This window comes from Trachypithecus francoisi, unplaced genomic scaffold, assembly GCF_009764315.1.
Source record: "Trachypithecus francoisi isolate TF-2019V2 unplaced genomic scaffold, Tfra_2.0 Lachesis_group1, whole genome shotgun sequence".
NCBI lineage: Eukaryota > Metazoa > Chordata > Mammalia > Primates > Cercopithecidae > Trachypithecus > Trachypithecus francoisi.
In genome coordinates, this window is record NW_022681454.1 from 96,930,188 (window position 1) to 96,952,995 (window position 22,808).

At 38.7% G+C, this 22,808-nt stretch overlaps 1 protein-coding gene across 1 annotated transcript in view; it reads right to left on the reverse strand.

Annotated features, from left to right (window-relative positions):
- STPG2 (sperm tail PG-rich repeat containing 2) overlaps positions 1 to 22,808 on the reverse strand; it is a 683,119-nt gene that overhangs the window by 513,814 nt on the left and 146,497 nt on the right. Inside the window, exons 8-9 of the mRNA XM_033214857.1 lie at positions 15,547 to 15,706; positions 6,605 to 6,765 (exon numbers count right to left, since the gene is read on the reverse strand). Of these exons, the coding sequence (XP_033070748.1) occupies positions 6,605 to 6,765; positions 15,547 to 15,706 (321 nt within the window). The remainder of the gene's footprint in view (positions 1 to 6,604; positions 6,766 to 15,546; positions 15,707 to 22,808) is intronic.

Consider the following 22,808-nt stretch of genomic DNA (forward strand, 5'->3'; position numbering starts at 1 on the left):
GATCCCCAATAACCTATGGAAATAAAAAAAAATAAAATAAAATAAGTGGCAAAACAAATGGACCAATACAATACATAAAATAGTGTAATAGGTATATACACAAACATGTTGATAATCAAAATTAAACATAAATCAGTTGATAGTACAATTAAATACAAGGTTTACTAGACTTAATTAATAAAAACCAGACATGTTTAGGGTCTATATTTCACTCTTGATTTTAGACTTTGTCAAAGATTCTATAAACTGAGTCTTAGTTATACCTATAGGTAGTTTTAAATTGTCAACAAGAATAGCAAGTTTACTGAGTCCTTACTGTGTGCCAGAAGATATTCAAAGTGTTTTTTGATTCACTTAGTATTTGCAACAACACTTTTAGGTATGTACTATTATGGTCTTCATTTTGCTAAGCACAAAGAGTTTAAATAACTTGCACAAGATCAGTGGCAGAGCAAAAACGTATATTCAAACACTCTGAGTCTAGAGATCACGCCAATAATCACCATGCTAGGCTTCTCAATATCTACAGTGAGGAATAAATACTATAATTCAGGCTGGGTGTGGTGGCTCACGCCTGTAATCCCAGCATTTTGGGAAGCTGAGGCAGGTGGATCACAAGGTCAGGAGTTTGAGATCAGCCTGACCAACATGGTGAAACCCCATCTCTACTAAAAATACAAAAATTAGCCAGGCATGGTGGTGTGTGGTGCAAGCAAAGGTGTGTAGAAACACAAAACACACAGAGAATTGTCTCTTAATGATTAAAAAAAGAATAAAAATAGATGTTTACACAGAAAATAAACTTATTTGAGCACAGGTACATAGAAAACCCTCAGAAAAATAAGTTGTAATAAACATTAAAAACCTGAAAAAATTAATATCTAAATTATAAGAATTAATCCCACAAATATAAATTGTATGTATAATAAAACAAATAACAATTCACATATCAGCAATTAAGGGCAACAGATTTCAAAGTAGTTATATAACAGTTCTTACCTTTAAATGGTTACACATATTTTTTCTGGTTTGTTTTGTTTTTCGCTGTTCTCTTAAAATCACACTATACATATTAAAACTGTACCACACAAAATTCAGTTATAACTTTCACTGAATTGAAATATGAATGTCTACAGTTTTCACCTATTGGCCTGGACAGAATTCCATATGTAGTGCCATTCCAAGATGGCTGAATAGGAACATCTCTGGTCTGCAGCTCCCAGCGTGACTGACGCAGAAGGTGGGTGATTTCTGCATTTCCAATTGAGGTACCTGGTTCATCTCACTGGGACTTGTTGGACAGTGGGTGCAGCCCATGGAGGGCAAGCTGAAGCAGGGCGGGGCATCGCCTCAACCAGCAAGTGCAATAGGTTGAGGGATTTCCCTTTCCTAGCCAAGATGAAGCCATGACAGATTATACCTGGAAAATCAGTTCACTCCAGCCCAAATACTGCACTTTTCCCATAGTCTTAGCAACAGGCAGGCCAGAAGATTCTCTCCCATGCCCGGCTCAGTGGGTCCCACGCCCACAGAGCTTTGCTCACTGCTAGCGCAGATATCTGAGATCAACCTGCCAGGCTGCAGCCAGGCAGGGGGAGGGATGTCCACCATTACTGAGGCTTGAGTAGGTAAACAAAGCAGCCAGGAAGCTCAAACTGGGCAGAGCCCACTGGAGCTCAGCCAGGCCTATTGCCTCTATAGACTCCACCTCGGTGGGCAGAGAATAGTGGAACAAAAGGCAGCAGACAGCTTCTACAGACTTAAACATCCCTGTCTGACAACTCTGAAGAGGGCAGTGGTTCTCCTGCACAGCATTTGAGCTCTGAGAATGGACAGACTGCCTCCACAAGTGGGACTCTGACTCCCATGTAACCTAACTGGGAGACACTTCCCAGTAGGGGCTGACAGACACATCATACAGGCAGGTGCCCCTGTGGGACGAAGCTTCCATAAAACAGATCAGGCAGCAATATTTGCTGTTCTGCAATATTTGCTTTTCTGCAGCCTCCGCTGGTGATACCCAGGAAAACAGTGTCTGAAGTGGACCTCCAGCAAATGCCAACAGACTTGCAGCTGAGGGACCTGACTATTAAAAGGAAAACTAACAAAAAGGAATAGCATCAACATCAACAAAAAGGGCATCCACACCAAAATCCCATCTGTAGGTCACCATCCAAGAGCAAAGGTAGATAAAACCACAAAGATGGGGAGAAACCAGAGCAGAAAAACTGAAAATTCTAAAAAGCAGAGTGCCTCTTCTCCAAAAGATTGCAGCTCCCTGCCAGCAACAAAACAAAGCTGAGTGGAGAATGACTTTCATGAGTTAACAAAAGTAGGCTTCAGAAGCTTGGTAATAAGAAACTTCTCCGAGTTAAAGGAGCATGTTAGAACCCATCGCAAGGAAGCTAGCTAAAAACCTTGAAAAAAGGTTAGACAAATGGCTAACTAGAATAACCAGGGTAGAGAAGACCTTAAATGACCTGACAGAGCTGAAAACCATGGCACGAGAATCTCATGATGCATGCACAAGCTTCAACAGCTGACTCAATCAAATGGAAGAAAGGGAATCAGTGACTGAAGATCAAATTAATGAAATAAAGTGAGAAGACAATTGTAGAGAAAAAAGAGTAAAAAGAAACAAACAAAACCTCTAAGAAATATGGGACTATGTGAAAAGAACAAATCTACATTTGATTGGTGTACCAGAAAGTGATGAGGAGAATGGAACCAAGTTGGAAAACACTCTGCAGGATATTATCCAGGAGAACTTCCTGAACCTAGCAAGGGAAGCGAACATTCAAATTCAGGAAATACAGAGAACACCACAAAGATACTCCTCGAGAAGAGCAACCCCAAGACACATAATTTTCAAATTCAGCAAGGTTGAAATGATGGAAAAAATGTTAAGGGCAGCCAGAGACAAACGTCAGTTTACCCACAAAGGGAAGTCCATCAGACTAACAGCAGATCTCTCCACTGGCAGAAACCCTATAGGCCAGAAGAGAGTGGGGGGTCAATATTCAACATTCTTAAAAAGAATTTTCAACCCAGAATTTCATATCCAGCCAAACTAAGCTTCCTAAGTGAAGGAGAAATAAAATCCTTCACAGACAAGCAAATGCTGAGAGATTTTGTCACCTCCAAGCCTGCCTTACAAGAGCTCCTAGACAAAGCACTAAACATGGAAACAAACAACTGGTACCAGCCACTGCAATAACATGCCAAATTGTAAACACCATCAATGCTATGAAGAAACTGCATCAACTAATGGGCCAAATAACCAGCTAACATCATAATGACAGGATCAAATTCACACATAACAACATTGATCTTAAATGTAAATGGGCTAAATGCCCCAATTAAAAGACACAGACCGGCAAATTGGATAAAGAGTAAGATCTACCAGTGTGCTGTATTCAGGAGACCTATATACATGCAGAGACACACATAGGCTCAAAATAAAGGGATGGAGGAAGATTTACCAAGCAAATGGAAAGCAAAAAAAAAAAAAGCAGGGGTTGCGATCCTAGTCTCTGATAAAACAGACTGTAAACCAACGAAGATCAAAAGAGACAAAGAAGGCCATTACATAATGGCAAAGGGATCAATTCAATGAGAAGAGCTAACTATCCTCCCTAACTCATTTTATGAGACCAACATCATCCTAATACCAAAGCCTGGCAGAGACACAACAAAAAAAGAGAATTTTAGACCAATATCCCTGATGAATATTGATGCAAATATCCTCAATAAAATACTGGTAAACTGAATCCAGCAGCAAATCAAAAAGCTTATCTACCAAGATCAAGTTGACTTCATCCCTGAGATGGAAGGCTGGTTCAACATATGCAAATCAATAAACATAATCAATCATATAAACAGAACCAAAGACAAAAACCACATGATTATCTCAATAGATGCAGAAAAGGCCTTCAACAAAATTCAGCAGCCCTTCATGCTAAAAACTCTCAATAAACTAGGTATTGATGGAATGTACCTCAAAATAATAAAAGCTATTTATGACAAACCCACAGTCAGTATTATACTGAATGTGCAAAAATGGGAAGTATTCCCTTTGAAAACTGGCACAAGACAGGGATGCCCTCTCTCACCACTCCTGTTCAACATAGTGTTGGAAATTCTGGCGAGGGCAATCAGGCAGGAGAAAGAAATAAAGGGTATCCAGTTAGGAAAAGAGGAAGTCAAATTTTCTCTGTTTGCAGATAACATGACTGTGTATTTGGAAAACCCCATTATCTCAGCCCAAAATCTCCTTAAGCTGATAAGAAACTTCAGCAAAGTCTCAGGATACAAAATCAACATGCAAAAATCACAAGCATCTTATAAACCAATAACAGACAAACAGCCAGCCAAATCATGAGTGAACTCCATTCACAATTGCTACAAAGAGAATAAAATACCTAGGAATCCAACTTACAAGGGATGTCAAGGGCCTCTTCAAGGAGAACTACAAACCATTGCTTAACAAAATAAAAGAGGACACAAACAAATGGAAGAACATTCCATGCTCATGGATAGGAAGGATCGATATTGTGAAAATGGCCATACTGCCCGAGGTAATATATAGATTCAATGCTATCCCCATCAAGCTACCAATGACTTTCTTCACAGAATTGGAAAAAACTACTTTAAAGTTCATATGGAACCAAAAAAGAGCCTGCATTGCCAAGACAATCCTAAGCAAAAAGAACAAAGCTGAAGACATCATGCTACCTGACTTCAAACTATACTACAAGGCTACAGTAACCAAAACAGCATGGTACTAGTACCAAAACAGAGATATAGACCAATGGAATAGAACAGAGGCCTCAGAAATAACACCATACATCTACAACCATCTGCTCTTTGACAAACCTGACAAAAACAAGCAATGGGGAAAGGATTCCCTATTTAATAAATGATGCTGGTACAACTGGCTAGCCATATGTAGAACAATGAAACTTCATCCCTTCCTTACAGCTTATATGAAAATTAATTCAAGATGGATTAATGACTTAAAAGTTAGAACTAAAACCATAAAATCCCTAGAAGAAAACCTATAGGCAATACCATTCAGGACACAGGCATGGGCAAGGACTTCATGACTAAAACACCAACAGCAATGGCAACAAAAGCCCAAACAGAAAAATGGGATCTAATTAAACTAAAGAGCTTCTGCACAGGAAAACAAACTATCATTAGAGTGAACAGGCAACCTACAGAATGGGAGAAAATTTTTGCAATCTACCCATCTGACAAAGGGCTAATATCCAGAATCTACAAAGAACTTAAACAAATTTACAAGAAAAAAACACCACCATCAAAAAGTGGGCAAAGGATATCCTCAAAAGAAGACATTTATGCAGCCAACAGGCACAAAAAAATTGTCATGATCACTGGTCATTAGAGAAATGCAAATCACAACCACAATGAGAAACCATCTCATGCCAGTTAGAATGGTGATCATTAAAAAGTCAGAAAACAACAGATGCTGGAGAGGCTGTGGAGAAATAGGAAAGCTTTCACACTGTTGGTGGGAGTGTAAATTAGTTAATCATCATGGAAGACAGTGTGGTGATTCCTCAATGAACTAGAACTAGAAATATCCTTTGACCTAGCCATTCCATTACTGGGTACATATCCAAGGGATTATAAGTCATAGTACTATAAAGACACATGCACACATATGTTTATTGCAGCACTATTCACAATAGCAAAGACTTGGAACCAATTCAAATGTTCATCAATAATAGACTGGATTAAGAAAATGTGGCACATATACACCATGGAATACTATGCAGTCATAAAAAAGGATGAGTTCATGTCCTTTGCAGGGACATGAAGCTGGAAACCATCATTCTCAGCAAACTAACACAAGAACAGAAAACCAAACACCACATGTTCTCACTCATAGGTAGGAAGTGAACAATGAGAACACTTGGAGACAGGATGGGGAACATCACACACTAGGGACTGTCGTGGGGTGGTGGGCTGGGGCAGTGATAGCATTAGGAGAAATACCTAATGTAAATGACGAGTTGATGGGTGCAGCAAACTAACATGGCACATGTATACCTATATAACAAACCTGCACGTTGTGCACATGTGCCCTAGAACTTAAAGTATAATGAAAGATAAATAAAATAAAATAAAATCATAATAAAAAAAGAATTCCATGTGTCACACAGAACTTTCTCCAAATTAGAAAGCTTTCCATTTTAAAATCAATTGTCTAGTTTATTCTCCCTAAGTCTTTACTTCCCTGTATTAAGCATCTTCATTTTTTTCAAATGTTCTTTGGGTTACATGGTTTAAACTTACGTGCCTTCACCATTCTGATCACCTTCCCAGGAACACATCCCCAGAGTGTATGTTTTCAAACACTATATTTTTCATCTCTAGAAATTCAATTTGTGTTTTTTATTTCTGCCATTTCTCTATTATTTAATATGATCAATAATTCTCTTACGTTCCTTAACATAAGGAATATGGTTATAATAACTATTTTACATCCTTTTCTATTAATTATAACATGTAATTTCAAGAGAACCCTAAGAGCTTGATACTCAACATAAAGAATATTATTTTGGTATGAAGGTGTTACCTGATAATCAGCAGGCCCAGGGGTAGCAGAAGCTTCTTTCTGAACCAAGAAGAAAGTCCGAGGAACAGAAGAACCAAATGCACTTTTCTTCTGTTTCTTTGAGCAGATATTTCTAACACTGGCAATTATAGTATTGTTCAAGATATTATAAAACCCAGGACCTAAAATTATTAAAAGTATCATATATAAGAATAAGCATACTTGTATATGCACCTTTTGAATTGAGTAATTTTTAATTAAGGGTTTTTTATTTAGAACAAACCCTCACGTATTTCTGGCATAAATGCAAAATGGCATGGTCACATTTTAAAATTTGGTCAAATTTTTATACAGTTAACATATACTTGCAGATATGGTTTGGCTGTGTCCCCACCCAAATCCCAGCTTGAATTGTTTGTAGAAATACCCTTTGACACATGGGAACTGTGTTCCTCCCATGACACAGTTCCCATGTGTCATGGGAGGAACCTAGTGGGAGGTAATTGAATCAAGGGGGTAGATCTTTCCCATGCTGTTCTTGTGATAGTGAATAAGTATCATGAGATCTGATGGTTTTAAAAATAGGAGTTTCCCTGTACGACCTCTCTTCTCTTGTCTGCTGTCATGTGAGACATGCCCTTCACCTTCTGCCATGATTGTGAGGCCTTCCTAACCATGTGGAACCATAAGTCCATTAAACCTCTTTCTTTTGTAAATTGCCCAGTTTGGGGTATGTCTTTATTAGCAGAATGAAAACAGACTAATACAATAAATTGGTACCAGTAGAGTTGGACACTGCTGTAGATACCCGAAAATGTTGAAGCAACTTTGGAACTGGATAACAGGCAGCGGTTGGAACAGTTTAGAGGGCTCAGAAGAAGACAGAAAAATGTGGGAAAGTTTGGAACTTCTTAGAGACCTGTTGAATGGCTTTGACCAATATGCTGATAGCAACATGCACAATAAAGTCCAGGCTGAGGTGGCCTCAGATGGAGATGAGGCACTTGTTGGGAACTGGAGCAAAGGTGACTTTTGTTATGTTTTGGCAAACAGACTGGTGGCATTTTGCCCCTGTCTTAGAGATTTGTGGAACTTTGAACTTGAGAGACATAATTTAGGCTATCTGGCAGAAGAAATTGCTAGGTGACTTGGGTGCTGTTAAAGGCATTCAGTTTTATAAGGAAAGCAGAGCACAAAAGTTCACAAAATTTGCAGTCTGATAGAAAAATGTGATAGAAAAAGAAAAACCCATTTTCTTAGGAGAAATTCAAGTTAGCTGCAGAAATTTGCATACGTAATGAGAAGCTGAATGTTAATCCCCAAGACAATGGGGAAAATGTCTCCAGGGCACGTCAGAGCTCTTCATGGCAGCCCCTCCCATCACAGGCCCAGAGGTCTAGGAGAAAAAAGTGATTTTGTGGACTGGGCCCAGGGTCCTGGTGCTATATGCATCCTAAGGACTTTGGTGCCCTGCATCCCAGCCACTCCAGCCATTGCTAAAATGAGCCAACATAGAACTCAGGTTGTGGCTTCAGAGGGTGCAAGCCCCAAGCCTTGGCAGCTATGTATGGAAATTCCTGTACGTTCAAGCAGAAGTTTGCTGCAGGGGTGGGGGCCCTTATGGAGAACCTCTGCTAGGGCAGTGCAGAAGGTAAATGTGGGGTCAGAGTCACCACACAGAGTCCCTCTTGAGGCACCACCTAGTGGAGCTATGAGAAAAGGGCCACTGTATTCCAGACCCCAGAATTGTAGATTTACCGACAGCTTGCACCATGTGCCTGGAAAAGCTACAGACAAAACACCAGCCCATGAAAACAGCCAGGAGGGAGGCTGTATCCTGCAAAGCCTCAGGGCTGGAGATGCCCACGACTGTAGGAACCTACCTCTTGCATCAGCATGCCCTGGATGTGAGACATGAAGTCAAAGGAGATTAATTTGGAGCTTTAGGATTTGACTGCCCTGCTGGATTTCAGACTTGCATGGGGCCTTTAGCTCCTTTGTTTCAGTCAATTTCTCCCACTTGGAATGGGTGTGTTTACCCAAGGCCTGTACTCCCATTATATCTAGGAAGTAACTAACTTGCTTTTGATTTTACTGGCTCATAGGTGGAAGGGACTTGCCTTGTCTCAGATGATACTTTGGACTGTGGACTTCTGAATTAATGCTGAATGAGTTAAGACTTTTGGGGACTGTTGGGAAGGCATGATTTGTTTAGAAATATGAGGACATGAGATTTGGGAGGGGCCTAGGGTAGAATGATATGGTTTGGCTCTGTCCCCACCCAAATTTCATCTTGAATTGTAGCTCCCACAATTCTTACGTGTCTTGAGAGGAACCAGGTGGGAGGTAATCGAATCATAGGGGTGAGTCTTTCCCGTGTTGTTCTCATGATAGTGAATAAGCCTCACAAGATCTGATGGTTTTAAAAACAGGAGTTTCCCTGCACAAGCTCCCTTCTCTTGTCTGCTGCCACGTGAGACATGCCTTTCACCTTCCGCCACGATTGCGAGACATCCCCAGCTACATGGAACTGTAAGTCCATTAAAACTCTTTCTTTTGTAAATTGCCCAGTCTTGGGTATGTCTTTATCAGCAGCATGATCACGGGCTAATATACTTGCCATATGATCAGAAATTCTATTTCTAGATATTTTCCCAAAAGAAATGAAAGGAACCCAAGTGTCCATCAGCTGATGAATAAGTAAACAAAATGTGCTACACCCAAACCGTGGAATACTACTCAGCGATAAAAAAGAAAGATAAACACAACAATATAAACGAATCTCTAAAATATCATAAGTAAAAAAGGCAGACTCAAAAGCTTGAATAATATATAATTCCATTTTTATGTAAATTTAGAAAAGATAAAATCATAGCAGTAGAAACAGTTCCTAGGGCCAGAGTGGGAATAGAGATCAACTGCAAAGGAACATGAAGAAACTTTTTAGGAATGATTAAAGTGCTCCAAAACATTACTGTAATTGTGATTGCCTGACTACATACATCTACCAAAACTCATCAAATTATATCATTTAAATGAATAATTTTTATTATGTATTAGGTATACCTCAATAGAGCAGAAATAAATAAATAAATCTCAACACTAAGTTTTCAAAGAATAATACAGCAGCATTAAAATAAATTTGACAAAAAATTAATATATCCTATCACTTGACCTCCCTGTCACAAAAGTTATTTTAATTTTTGCCTTTTATTTTTCTGTGCATATTCTTAACCTGGAATATTTTCCACAGTGGTAGTCTGAGTGAATTTAGGTTCACATATTTTTCATTCAAAATAATACAACTTTCTATGCTGTTGAAAAGTTTTTATCAAGACAGTCAAATACTTAAAACAAATATTTGAGTATGTTGTTTAAGAAATCAATTCTAGTGAGCAGCAATATCTATCAGATGCAATATGATATGCTTAAAGAACACTTAACTTGGTTGTACTCATGTTATCTGCATTCTACCAAATTAGTCCTGCCACTAAATAGATATGAAACTTCACTTAAATCTCATTTGTTTTTCTGGGCTTCAAGTTCCTCATCTAAAAATAATAGGAAATGATTAGATCAGTATCTGTCCAAGAACAATCTACAAGATAAGGAGTTTACAACTAAATGTAAATTGACTATTTCACTAAGCATTTTGTAACTAGTCCTTCCGAATGAAGAGAGTGCTGTGTTGATTTATGTTCTGGTAGGACCTCTTCTCATCACAGGCAGGAAACAGTTGACAAAAGAGTGTCATTGGTTTGTACTGGGTTAGATGTCACTTTGGTTCATTCCAGATCTAAAAGTGATTAAATCTTTCTGCATAGAAATATCTTTCATACTTCTGACACATATAAGATTTCTCTCTGTAAACAAACTCTTTCCAATTTTTCAAATATTCCAGTTCTATTCTATTCCCTAAAAATATCTATGAAAATTCTGTTGTGCCAACTCTCAAAAAACCTAAGCGCTAATACATATGATTCCTGCCGCCTTTCAACATTCTTCCAGTGGTAATGTTTAGGAAAATGATAAACAGAAAGTATAATGGAAACTATTTGAGCCACCACTTAAGATATACAAATAACAAGTAACTATGTCAAATCTATCTCCCTTCTGGCTCAAGAGCATAACATAGCACTTTGCAGGAGAGTTTTTAAGTACTTAATATAGCATCCTCAGGGCTAGGGACCTCAGATATACACATCTCAGGTACTACCTCATTAAGCTTCTGACTTGGAAAGCCATTCTGATCATATGGTTCACTCACATTAGAACTTTCTTATATTTATCGTAGAGTCATTAAGTGTAGAAATGCCCAGGAACCCCAGATCAGATCTGCTATGGGAGAGTTAAAAGGTTTAGGAGTGCCTTATAACAGCAAACATTCTGGAGCTCCACATTAGGTGGTCAAATCTGCTCTATGACTGCTTTACAAGTCCAATTCATTACTGTACTCTAATAATTAAATGAAAAGAAATCATATTTCCATGACGACCATTCTTACTAATCCTTAAAACATGTAAAATTCTAGATTACACTTTAGAGGTCATTCTTAATTTAACTTGCCCTTTATAAATAAACATTGAAGAATGTATAATATTTTATTTGTAATATACTAGACCATCAAACTGACAGTAAGACCCAATCTTAGAGTAACTGGGCGATGCAATAAGTTAATATTTAGAAATAATTTGGATTTCAGATTCATGATATATAAATACGTAACTCAAAATCAAAGCTGTTGGAACTTTAAACTATTTTGAGCCTTAAAGGATTGTGTTTATGCAACCTGAATCACATGACAGACAGCTGTAACTTTTGTTCCTCTGATTATAGATTCACTTTTTCTGTACCCACATTTTTTTCTAAAATACTGTAAAACACTAAAAAGTGCCAGAGAAGACCCCTTGCCTCCCCACTATTGATCTTCATTATAGCTTAACTTTCCTTTTACTTCTCTTACACAAAGATCTCATGACTATCACATTGTCTAAGATGGAATATTAAATGTACTCTTTTAAATTGGAAAAAGAAAACAGCTATAGCTAAACTGCTATAACTAATCAAATTGCTATAACTCATAAACCAGCTTTTTAAAAAAATGTTATAATCCTATTAAATTTCTTTATTTTCTGACTATAAGAATATAAGAGCAAGACCTTTTCACCTTAGGAGCACTGACCCCATTCCTTTGGAGTCTGTGTTACTTGAATAGCTATTCTAACCTTTGCATTTGAATAAACTCTCTTAAACAGAATCCTTAAAAGGGATTCTGACCCTTTTGATTATTTCAACTTTACAATGATAAACACTACTGAGCTAACCTCAAACGGCACTCTTAAAGTAGTTGTACTTCAACATAGAGGCTCAGGGTTCCAAGACCAACTGTTTCAAGAGGCCCAGGTCAATCTGTAAAGCAAATGGTTTTATCTGAGAAGTGCTAGAATATCACTTCCACTCCATGCATTGGTCAAGAAAGCACCAGGGCTAGTCAAGACTGAAGGGGAGAAGAGAGACTCAATCTCTCCATGGAATGAGTAGCAAACAATTATACCAAGTGTATTACTATAACCGAACTCTAAAATTTGTGGCAGTGACTTTGGAATCAGGCAATCGGTCAGAAAGTAGAGCAACCTGATGAGTTAGAATAAAGGCCTTGAGGAGACTGTTGGTGATGACCTGAAAGACAGTGAGGAAAATGTTATTAGAGGATGGAGAAATGATAACTGGTATTATGCAATGGCAGAAATTTTAGCAACACTAATGCTTGAGGTAATGAAGAAAATACCTAGTGAACTGCTGGATTCTAACTAAGGAAATGTCCAGGCTGAATGTCAAAGTGCCAATAGTTCCTTTTATCCATGTGTGAGAAGGTATAGATAGAAGGGAAAGAGTTTACAGTGTTCAGTTTTCTAGAACTACCATTTGATCCAGCAATTCCATTACTAGGTATATACCCAAAGGAATATAAACTGTTCTGTTACAAAGACACATGCATGTGTATGTTCACTGAGACACTATTCACAACAGCAAAGACATGGAATCAACCTAAATGCATGTCAATGGTAGACTGGATAAAGAAAATGTGGTACATATACACCATGAAATACTATGCAGCAATAAAAAAGAATGAGATCATGTCCTTTGCAGAAACAAGGATGGAGCTACAGGCCATTATCCTTAGCAGACTAACATAGAAACATAAAACCAAATACCACATGTTTGCACTTATAAGTGGGAGCAAAATAATGAGAACACATGGACACAGAGAGAGGAACCACAGACAATGGGGCCTACCAATGGTGGAGGGTGGGAGGAGGGAGAGAATCAGGAAAAATAACTAATGGGTACCAGGATTAATATCTGGTGATGAAATAGTCTGTACAAGAAACCCCCATGACACAAATTTACCTATATGACAATCCCACACATGTGCCCCTGAACCTAATATAAAAGTTAAAAATAAATAAATTAAAAGTAATAAAGTGTTAACTTTTCAAAGAGAATGTATAAGAAATAGAAAGGAACTAGAATTTCCTAGACTTGAAAATAAACTGTTTTTCATCCCCAGTCTATCCAGACAACAAAAATCTCTCAAAGTAAGAAGTGGCTTAAAGGCAAAGACAAAAAGCAGGATTTGGCTGTAAGATCTTTTGTTTAATTTTTAGAAATAGTTGTGGCAATCCCTCATAAAACCTCTCAAAAACGGGCCTTAAGAATCTTAAGGTCTTGTATCCTAGACGCTTTTCACTTAGACAATGGTGCCCTAACAACCTAAGGGTGTTAAAAACACAATAGTCTCAAAGGTGATAAAAAAGAGACAAAATAGACAAAGGTGATACAAAACATGTAACAGTCTCACAGGTGATTTTAAAAAGTTTTCTAAGAAAATGTAAGTGTGGCTTTTACCTAGTGGATTTGATTATAAATTAATACAATCGGAAATTCAAAGATTTTATAAGAATAAAAGGGACAATGAGAGTAAAAATGAAAAGAAGCTGATAGAAGCAGGCTGAGAAAGCTACAGCTGCAAACACAGCCTATTTCATAGAGAAAAATGATGACTCAGAGAAGAACCAAGAGCCTAAAAGGCAGAACAAAGAACCATAGAAAATCATTCCCCCTAGAGAGCCTTACTGGATCCTCATCAAGGAAATGCTAATATGTGCCCAGCTGAATTTCAGAATTGCTATGGTACTGTGACTGTTGTGGGCCTCCAGTTTTCCCTTTTCCTGAATAGGAGTGTCTGATCGGATCATCCTATATCTCTCCCACCACCCTACAGTGGATGAAACAACCCTCTCTTTGGTTCACAGTTCTGCTTATAGAGAAGGAGCTGTACCTTAAGAACCACACACAAGAATCCTCATCTGCACCTATACCTAACTTAGATGACAAGATCCAGGGCTGGGAGTTGTGGCTTATGCTTGTAATGCCAATACTTTGAGAGTTGAGGTGGAAAGATCGTTTGAGGTTAGGAGTTAAAGAACAGCGTGGGCAACAAAAGGAGGCCTCATTTCCACATTTTTTTTTCTTTTTTTTTTTTTTTGAGACAGAGTCTTGCTCTGTCACCAGGCTGTAGCGCAGTGGCACGATCTCGGCTCACTGCAAGCTCCGCCTCCCAGGTTCAAGCGATTCCCCTGCCTCAGCCTCCCCGATAGCTGGGACTACAGATGTGCGCCACCATGCCCAGCTAACTTTTTGTATTTTAGTATAGATGGGGTTTCACCATGTTGGCCAGAATGGTCGCAATCTCCTGACTTCGTGATCCACCTGCCTAGGCCTCCCCAAATTATGGGATTAAAGGTGTGAGCCACCGTGCCTGGCCAAATTTTTTTTTTAAATAGCCAAGCATTGTAGCAGGCACCTGTAGTTCCATCTACTCAGAGGGCTAAAGCAGGAGAATCCTTTGAGCCAGGAGCTGGGGGCTGCAGTGAATTATGATCTCACCACTGCACTCCAGCCTGGATGACAGAGAGAGAGAGAGAGATCATGTCTCAAAACATTTTTTAAAAAATGATCCTGGACTGTGAAATTATGACATAATTATATGAAACTTTTGGGTCCTTGAAAAGGAGTAGGTGCATGTAGGAACAATGTAAATATTTTTGTGGCCAAGGAATTGATCATATAGTAGATTAAAACTGGCCATCAATTCTTTGCTACTATTCTCACTGAAAGATAAAGTTTCATGTCCTTCCAATCAATATGTGCTACTCTGAGTGACTTAATTAACTAACAGAATGCAGAAGACATGATATCCTGGGAGCTCTGTGGCTGGGTCATAAAAAATCTCGCAGCATCTGGTCAGGTCTCATGGAACCCTAGGCCGCCATGTTAAATGTCAGGCTGCCCTGAGGCAGCCATGCTGGATCTAAGTACATACTTTGAATAATAGACCCATCTGAGCCTTGCCTTCTAGCCATCCCACAAAATAATGAGATATAAGAGAAAAATCTGTTGTTTTAAGCCACTAAGATTGTTGTACAGCAATAGATACCCAGAACTGTATGTCAGCAATTTTATAATTTATTTTGATTCTATATTGTCAGCTCTGAACACTAGAATATCCACTGAGAATACCAGAATATGTGATTGCAAACCTCTGAAATAAAAAGTTTAACAAAACTGAACATCATAAATTATATTACTAATAGTGACCACATATTGATATATGTTGTTCATCTGCCAAGAAAAAGTCAGAAAATTTACCAAATAAAGAAAAACAATAGAAAATTATAATTAAGATGTGCAGAATGTTAAATTGAAATCTTACTAAAACTGTGTATTATTTTGATTTATCTGTGTTTAATGTATAGTGAACGCTTTAAAAAATGTTGACTTAAAATGACACCAACCATAGGACAAAAAAGAAAACATACTCTCTGGTGTATCCATCTTGTTAAGAACATTAAGTTACTTTATAAAGCCAAAGAGTAGACATACAGAGATAAATTGCTAACCTGGCATTTCCTCTGTCCTGATGTCCTGTGTGAATCGAACAGCACTTTGACCAAATGGAATATTTTTCAGTCCTGATGTTTTCTTCAAGGACTTGAGAGCAGTTCGAGGTTCATTATATGCGCCAGGAGCCGGGGTGATTGATTTCACAGGTAAAAATCTCTAGTGAAGAACAGGAAAATGAGCCAATAAGAAACTATAGTACATTTTGATACTTCATGAGTTAAAAGCTGCCTTTTGAGTAATATAACATCTGGACTTAATTTATTTCTTAATGGAGTGAAGAAAATGTAGATGAATTAAGATCTTGTACCCATCAAAACATAAAATATATAGCTTTTAGTAAAATCACCTATACACTAATATAGTAATGTATTACGTGCCTTACTAAGGCAGACAGACTTTTAGAAGGAAATAATCTCAACATGAGATTCTAGATGATAGTGTAGGGATAATTATCATATTCAAAATATTCTGCCAGTTAATATAAATAAAAAACTATATGATCTAACACTTTATTTTATGTGATCAAATTATATTTATTGAAAAAGTTCCTCAACATGTATATTCAATTAACTCAACAATATCATTAGATATCTCAAAAAAAATCTTAGATTCAGTGGTTTATCAATTCAGTTGAACTTATAAACTTAACATATATATATAATGTTATACATATAAAACTATGAACTCACGAGATACAGCATTGTATAATCTTTTTTTTTTTTTTTTTTTTTTTTGAGATGGAGTCTCATTCTGTCACTCAGTCTGGAGTGCAGTGGCGCAATCTCGGGTCACTGCAAGCTCCACCTCCCAGGTTCACGCCATTCTCCTGCCTCAGCCTCCCACGTAGCTGGGACTACAGGTGCCCGTCACCATGCCTGGCTCTTTTTTGTGTGTTTTTAGTAGAGAGGGGATTTCACTGTGTTAGCCAGGATGGTCTCAATCTCCTGACCTCATGATCTGTCCATCTCAGCCTCCCAAAGTGCTGGAATTACAGGTGTGAGCTAGCATTGTATAATCTTTTTAACTTTTTATTTGAAAATAATTTCAAATTTACAGAGAAGATGAATGAATAAAAGTAATACAGAAAATATGTGATAACCTTTACCCAGATTCATCCATTATCATGTTACCTCATTTGCCTTTTTTCCTTTGCCAACTCTATCTCTGTTTTGTCTGTTTGTTCTTCTCTTCCTGTCTCTGTCTCTCTTACTCTATACACATACACACACACACACACACAGACACACACACATATTTTGAAAGTTACATATGTCATGGTTCTTCACCCATAAATACTTCAGTATATATTTACAAAAAAAAGTGGATATTTTCTTAAATATCCACAGTACGGTTATCAACTTCAGTAAATGTATCAATGATCTAATGCTTTCGTGTAATCTAGGATTCATATTCCAAATTTGTCAGCTGATCTAATAAGGCCTCTATTGCATTCTTCCCCTTCAGTACATAATCTAGATTAGAGTCACATATTGCTTTAGTCATCATGTCTCTTTTATCTCCTTTAATGTAGGAACATTTCTACAGCCTTCCTTTGTGTTTAGTGATTTTAATATTTTGGGAGAATCACCCTTTTGTATAACAGAACCTTACTTACTTGAGGTTTACCTGATATTGCTTCATAATTATATCCAGGTTATACATTTCTTTTTTTTTTTTTATTATACTTTAAGTTCTAGGGTACATGTGCATAACGTTTATATCATGTATAATTCCCCAATGCAATCCCTCCCTCCTCCCCCCTCCCCATGATAGGCCCCAGTGTGTGATGTTCCCCTTCCCAAGTCCAAGTGATCTCACTGTTCAGTTCCCACCTATGAGTGAGAACATGCGGTGCTTGGTTTTCTCTTCTTGTGATAGTTTGCTAAGAATGATGGTTTCCAGCTGCATCCATGTCCCTATAAAGGACGCAAACTCATCCTTCTTATGGCTGCATAGTATTCCATGGTGTATATGTGCCACATTTTCTTAATCCAGTCTGTCACAGATGGACATTTGGGTTGATTCCAAGTCTTTGCTATTGTGAATAGTGCCGCAATAAACATACGTGTGCATGTGTCTTTGTAGTAGAGTAATTTATAATCCTTTGGGTATATACCCAGTAGTGGGATGGCTGGGTCATATGGTACATCTAGTTCTAGATCCTTGAGGAATCGCCATACTGTTTTCCATAATGGTTGAACTAGTTTACAATCCCACCAACAGTGTAAAAGTGTTCCTATTTCTCCACATCCTCTCCAACACCTGTTGTTTCCTGACTTCTTAATGATTCCATTCTAATGGTGTGAGATGGTATCTCATTGTGGTTTTGATTTGCATTTCTCTGATGGCGAGTGATGACGAGCATTTTTTCATGTGTCTGTTGGCTGTATGGATGTCTTCTTTTGAGAAATGTCTGTTCATATCCTTTCCCCACTTTTTGATGGGGTAGTTTGTTTTTTTCTTGTATATTTGTTTGAGTTCTTTGTAGATTCTGGATATTAGCCCTTTGTCAGATGAGTAGGTTGCAAAAATTTTCTCCCATTCTGTAGGTTGCCTGTTCACTCTAATGGTAGTTTCTTTAGCTGTGCAAAAGCTCTTTAGTTTAATTAGATCCCATGTGTCAATTTTGGCTTTTGCTGCCGTTGCTTTTGGTGTTTTAGACATGAAGTCCTTGCCCATGCCTATGTCCTGAATAGTACTACCTAGGTTTTCTTCTAGGGTTTTTATGGTATTAGGTCTAACATTTAAGTCTCTAATCCATCTTGAATTAATCTTCGTATAAGGGGTAAGGAAAGGATCCAGTTTCAGCTTTCTACTTATGGCTAGCCAATTTTCCCAGCACCATTTATTAAATAGGGAATCCTTTCCCCATTTCTTGTTTCTCTCAGGTTTGTCAAAGATCAGATGGCTGTAGATGTGTGGTATTATTTCTGAGGACTCTGTTCTGTTCCATTGGTCTATATCTCTGTTGTGGTACCAGTACCATGCTGTTTTGGTTACTGTAGCCTTGTAGTATAGTTTGAAGTCAGGTAGCATGACGCCTCCAGCTTTGTCCTTTTGACTTAGGATTGTCTTGGCAATGCGGGCTCTTTTTTGGTTCCATATGAACTTTAAAGCAGTTTTTTCCAATTCTGTGAAGAAAGTCATTGGTAGCTTGATGGAGATGGCATTGAATCTATAAATAACCTTGGGCAGTATGGCCATTTTCACGATATTGATTCTTCCTATCCATGAGCATGGTATGTTCTTCCATTTGTTTGTGTCCTCTTTGATTTCACTGAGCAGTGGTTTGTAGTTCTCCTTGAAGAGGTGCTTTACATCCCTTGTAAGCTGGATTCCTAGGTATTTTATTCTCTTTGAAGCAATTGTGAATGGAAGTTGATTCCTGATTTGGCTCTCTGCTTGTCTGTTACTGGTGTATAAGAATGCTTGTGATTTTTGCACATTAATTTTGTATCCTGAGACTTTGCTGAAGTTGCTTATCAGCTTAAGGAGATTTTGGGCTGAGACAATGGGGTTTTCTAAATATACAATCATGTCATCTGCAAACAGGGACAATTTGACTTCTTCTTTTCCTAACTGGATACCCTTGATTTCTTTCTCTTGCCTGATTGCCCTAGCCAGAACTTCCAACACTACGTTGAATAGGAGTGGTGAGAGAGGGCATCCCTGTCTTTTGCCAGTTTTCAAAGGGAATTTTTCCAGTTTTTGCCCATTCAGTATGATATTAGCTGTGGGTTTGTCATAAATAGCTCTTATTATTTTGAGGTACGTTCCATCAATACTGAATTTATTGAGTGTTTTTAGCATAAAGGGCTGTTGAATTTTGTCAAAAGCTTTTTCTGCATCTATTGAGATAATCATGAGGTTCTTGTCTTTGGTTCTGTTTATATGCTGGATTACGTTTATTGATTTGCGAATGTTGAACCAGCCTTGCATCCCAGGGATGAAGCCCACTTGATCATGGTGCATAAGCTTTTTGATGTGCTGCTGAATCCGGTTTGCCAGTATTTTATTGAGAATTTTTGAATCGATGTTCATCAGGGATATTGGTCTAAAATTCCCTTTTTTTGTTGTGTCTCTGCCAGACTTTGGTATCAGGATGATGTTGGCCTCATAAAATGAGTTAAGGAGGATTCCCTCTTTTTCTATTGATTGGAATAGTTTCAGAAGGAATGGTATTTATAGTATTCTCTGATGGTTGTTTGTATTACTGTGGGGTCGGTGGTGATATCCCCTTTATCTTTTTTTATTGCATCTATTTGATTCCTCTCTCTTTTCTTCTTTATTAGTCTTGCTAGCGGTCTGTCAATTTTGTTGATCTTTTCAAAAAACCAACTCTTGGATTCATTGATTTTTTGGAGGGTTTTTTGTGTCTCTATCTCCTTCAGTTCTGCTCTGATCTTAGTTATTTCTTGCCTTCTGCTAGCTTTTGAATGTGTTTGCTCTTGCCTCTCTAGTTCTTTTAATTGTGATGTTAGAGTGTCAATTTTAAATCTTTCCTGCTTTCTCTTGTGGGCATTTAGTGCTATAAATTTCCCTCTACACACTGCTTTAAATGTGTCCCAGAGATTCTGGTTTGTTGTATCTTTGTTCTCATTGGTTTCAAAGAACATCTTTATTTCTGCTTTCATTTCGTTATGTACCCAGTAGTCATTCAGGAGCAGGTTGTTCAGTTTCCATGTAGTTGAGCGGTTTTGATTGAGTTTCTTAGTCCTGAGTTCTAGTTTGATTGCACTGTGGTCTGAGAGACAGTTTGTTATAATTTCTGTTCTTTTAGATTTGCTGAGGAGTGCTTTACTTCCAATTATGTGGTCAATTTTGGAATAAGTGCGATGTGGTGCTGAGAAGAATATATATTCTTTTGATTTGGGGTGGAGAGTTCTATAGATGTCTGTTAGGTCCACTTGGTGCAGAGATGAGTTCAATTCCTGGATATCCTTGTTAACTTTCTGTCTCATTGATCTGTCTAATGTTGACAGTGGAGTGTTGAAGTCTCCCATTATTATTGTATGGGAGTCTAAGCCTCTTTGTAAGTCTCTAAGGACTTGCTTTATGTATCTGGGTGCTCCTGTATTGGGTACATATATATTTAGGAGAGTTAGCTCTTCCTGTTGAATTGATCCCTTTACCATTATGTAATGGCCTTCTTTGTCTCTTTTGATCTTTGATGGTTTAAAGTCTGTTTTATCAGAGACTAGGATTGCAACCCCTGCTTTTTTTTGTTCTCCATTTGCTTGGTAGATCTTCCTCCATCCCTTTATTTTGAGCCTATGTATGTCTCTGCCTGTGAGATGGGTCTCCTGAATACAGCCGACTGATGGGTCTTGACTCTTTATCCAGTTTGCCAGTCCGTGTCTTTTAATTGGAGCATTTAGTCCATTTACATTTAAGGTTACTATTGTTATGTGTGAACTTGATCCTGTCATTATGATATTAACTGGTTATTTTGCTCGTTAGTTGATGCAGTTTCTTCCTAGCCTCGATGGTCTTTACATTTTGGCATGTTTTTGCAATGGCTGGTACCGGTTGTTCCTTTCCATGTTTAGGGCTTCCTTCAGGGTCTCTTGTAAGGCAGGCCTGGTGGTGAGAAAATCTCTAAGCATTTGCTTATCTGTAAAGGATTTTATTTCTCCTTCATTTATGAAACTTAGTTTGGCTGGATATGAAATTCTGGGTTTAAAATTCTTTTCTTTAAGAACGTTGAATATTGGCCCCCACTCTCTTCTGGCTTGTAGAGTTTCTGCCGAGAGGTCTGCTGTTATTCTGATGGGCTTCCCTTTGTGGGTAACCCGACCTTTCTCTCTGGCTGCCCTTAAGATTTTTTCCTTCATTTCAACTTTGGTGAATCTGGCAATTATGTGTCTTGGAGTTGCTCTTCTGGAGGAGTATCTTTGTGGCGTTCTCTGTATTTCCTGAATTTGAATGTTGGCCTGCCCTACTAGGTTGGGGAAGTTCTCCTGGATGATATCCTGAAGAGTGTTTTCCAACTTGCTTCCATTTTCCCCCTCACTTTCAGGCACCCCAATCAGACGTAGATTTGGTCTTTTTACATAATCCCATACTTCTTGCAGGCTTTGTTCATTTCTTTTTCTTCTTTTTTCTTCTGGTTTCTCTTCTCGCTTCATTTCATTCATTTGATCCTCAATCGCTGATACTCTTTCTTCCAGTTGATCGAGTCGGTTACTGAAGCTTGTGCATTTGTCACGTATTTCTCGTGTCATGGTTTTCATCTCTGTCATTTCGTTTATGACCTTCTCTGCATTAATTAGTCTAGAGTCAATTCTTCCACTCTTTTTTCAAGATTTTTAGTTTCTTTGCGCTGGGTACGTAATTCCTCCTTTAGCTCTGAGAAGTTTGATGGACTGAAGCCTTCTTCTCTCATCTCGTCAAAGTCATTTTCTGAGCAGCTTTGATCCGTTGCTGGCGATGGGCTGCGCTCCTTTGCAGGGGGAGATGCGCTCTTATTTTTTGAATTTCCAGCTTTTCTGCCCTGCTTCTTCCCATCTTTGTGGTTTTATCTGTCTCTGGTCTTTGATGATGGTGACGTACTGATGGGGTTTTGGTATAGGTGTCCTTCCTGTTTGATAGTTTTCCGTCTGACAGTCAGAAGGACTGTCTGTTGGTCTGTTGGAGATTGCTTGAGGTCCACTCCAGACCCTGTTTGCCTGGGTATCAGCAGCAGAGGTTGCCGAAGATAGAATATTGCTCAACAGCGAGTGTACCTGTCTGATTCTTCCTTTGGAAGTTTCCTCTCAGGGGTGACTCCACCCTGTGAGGTGTGGGGTGTCAGACTTCCCCTAGTGGGGGATGTCTCCCAGCTGGGCTACTCAGGGGTCAGGGACCCACTTGAGCAGGCAGTCTGTCCCTTCTCAGATCTCAACCTCCGCGTTGGGAGATCCGCGGCTCTCCCCTAAGCTGTCAGACAGAGTCGTTCGTGTCTGCACCGGCCCCTGCTGCTTCCCCTATTGGACTTCAGCTGTGCGCTGTCCCCAGAGATGGAGTCTACAGAGACAGGCAGGCTTCCTTGAGCTGCTGTGAGCTCCACCCAGTTCGAGCTTCCCAGCGGCTTTGTTTACCTACTTAAGCCTCAGCAATGGCGGGCGCCCCTCCCCCAGCCTCGCTGCTGCCTTGCGGATCGATCGCCGCAGACTGCTGTGTTAGCCGTGAGGGAGGCTCCGTGGGCGTGGGACCCTCCCGGCCAGGTGTGGGATATATTCTCCTGGTGTGCCTGTTTCCTTAAAGCACAGTATTGGGG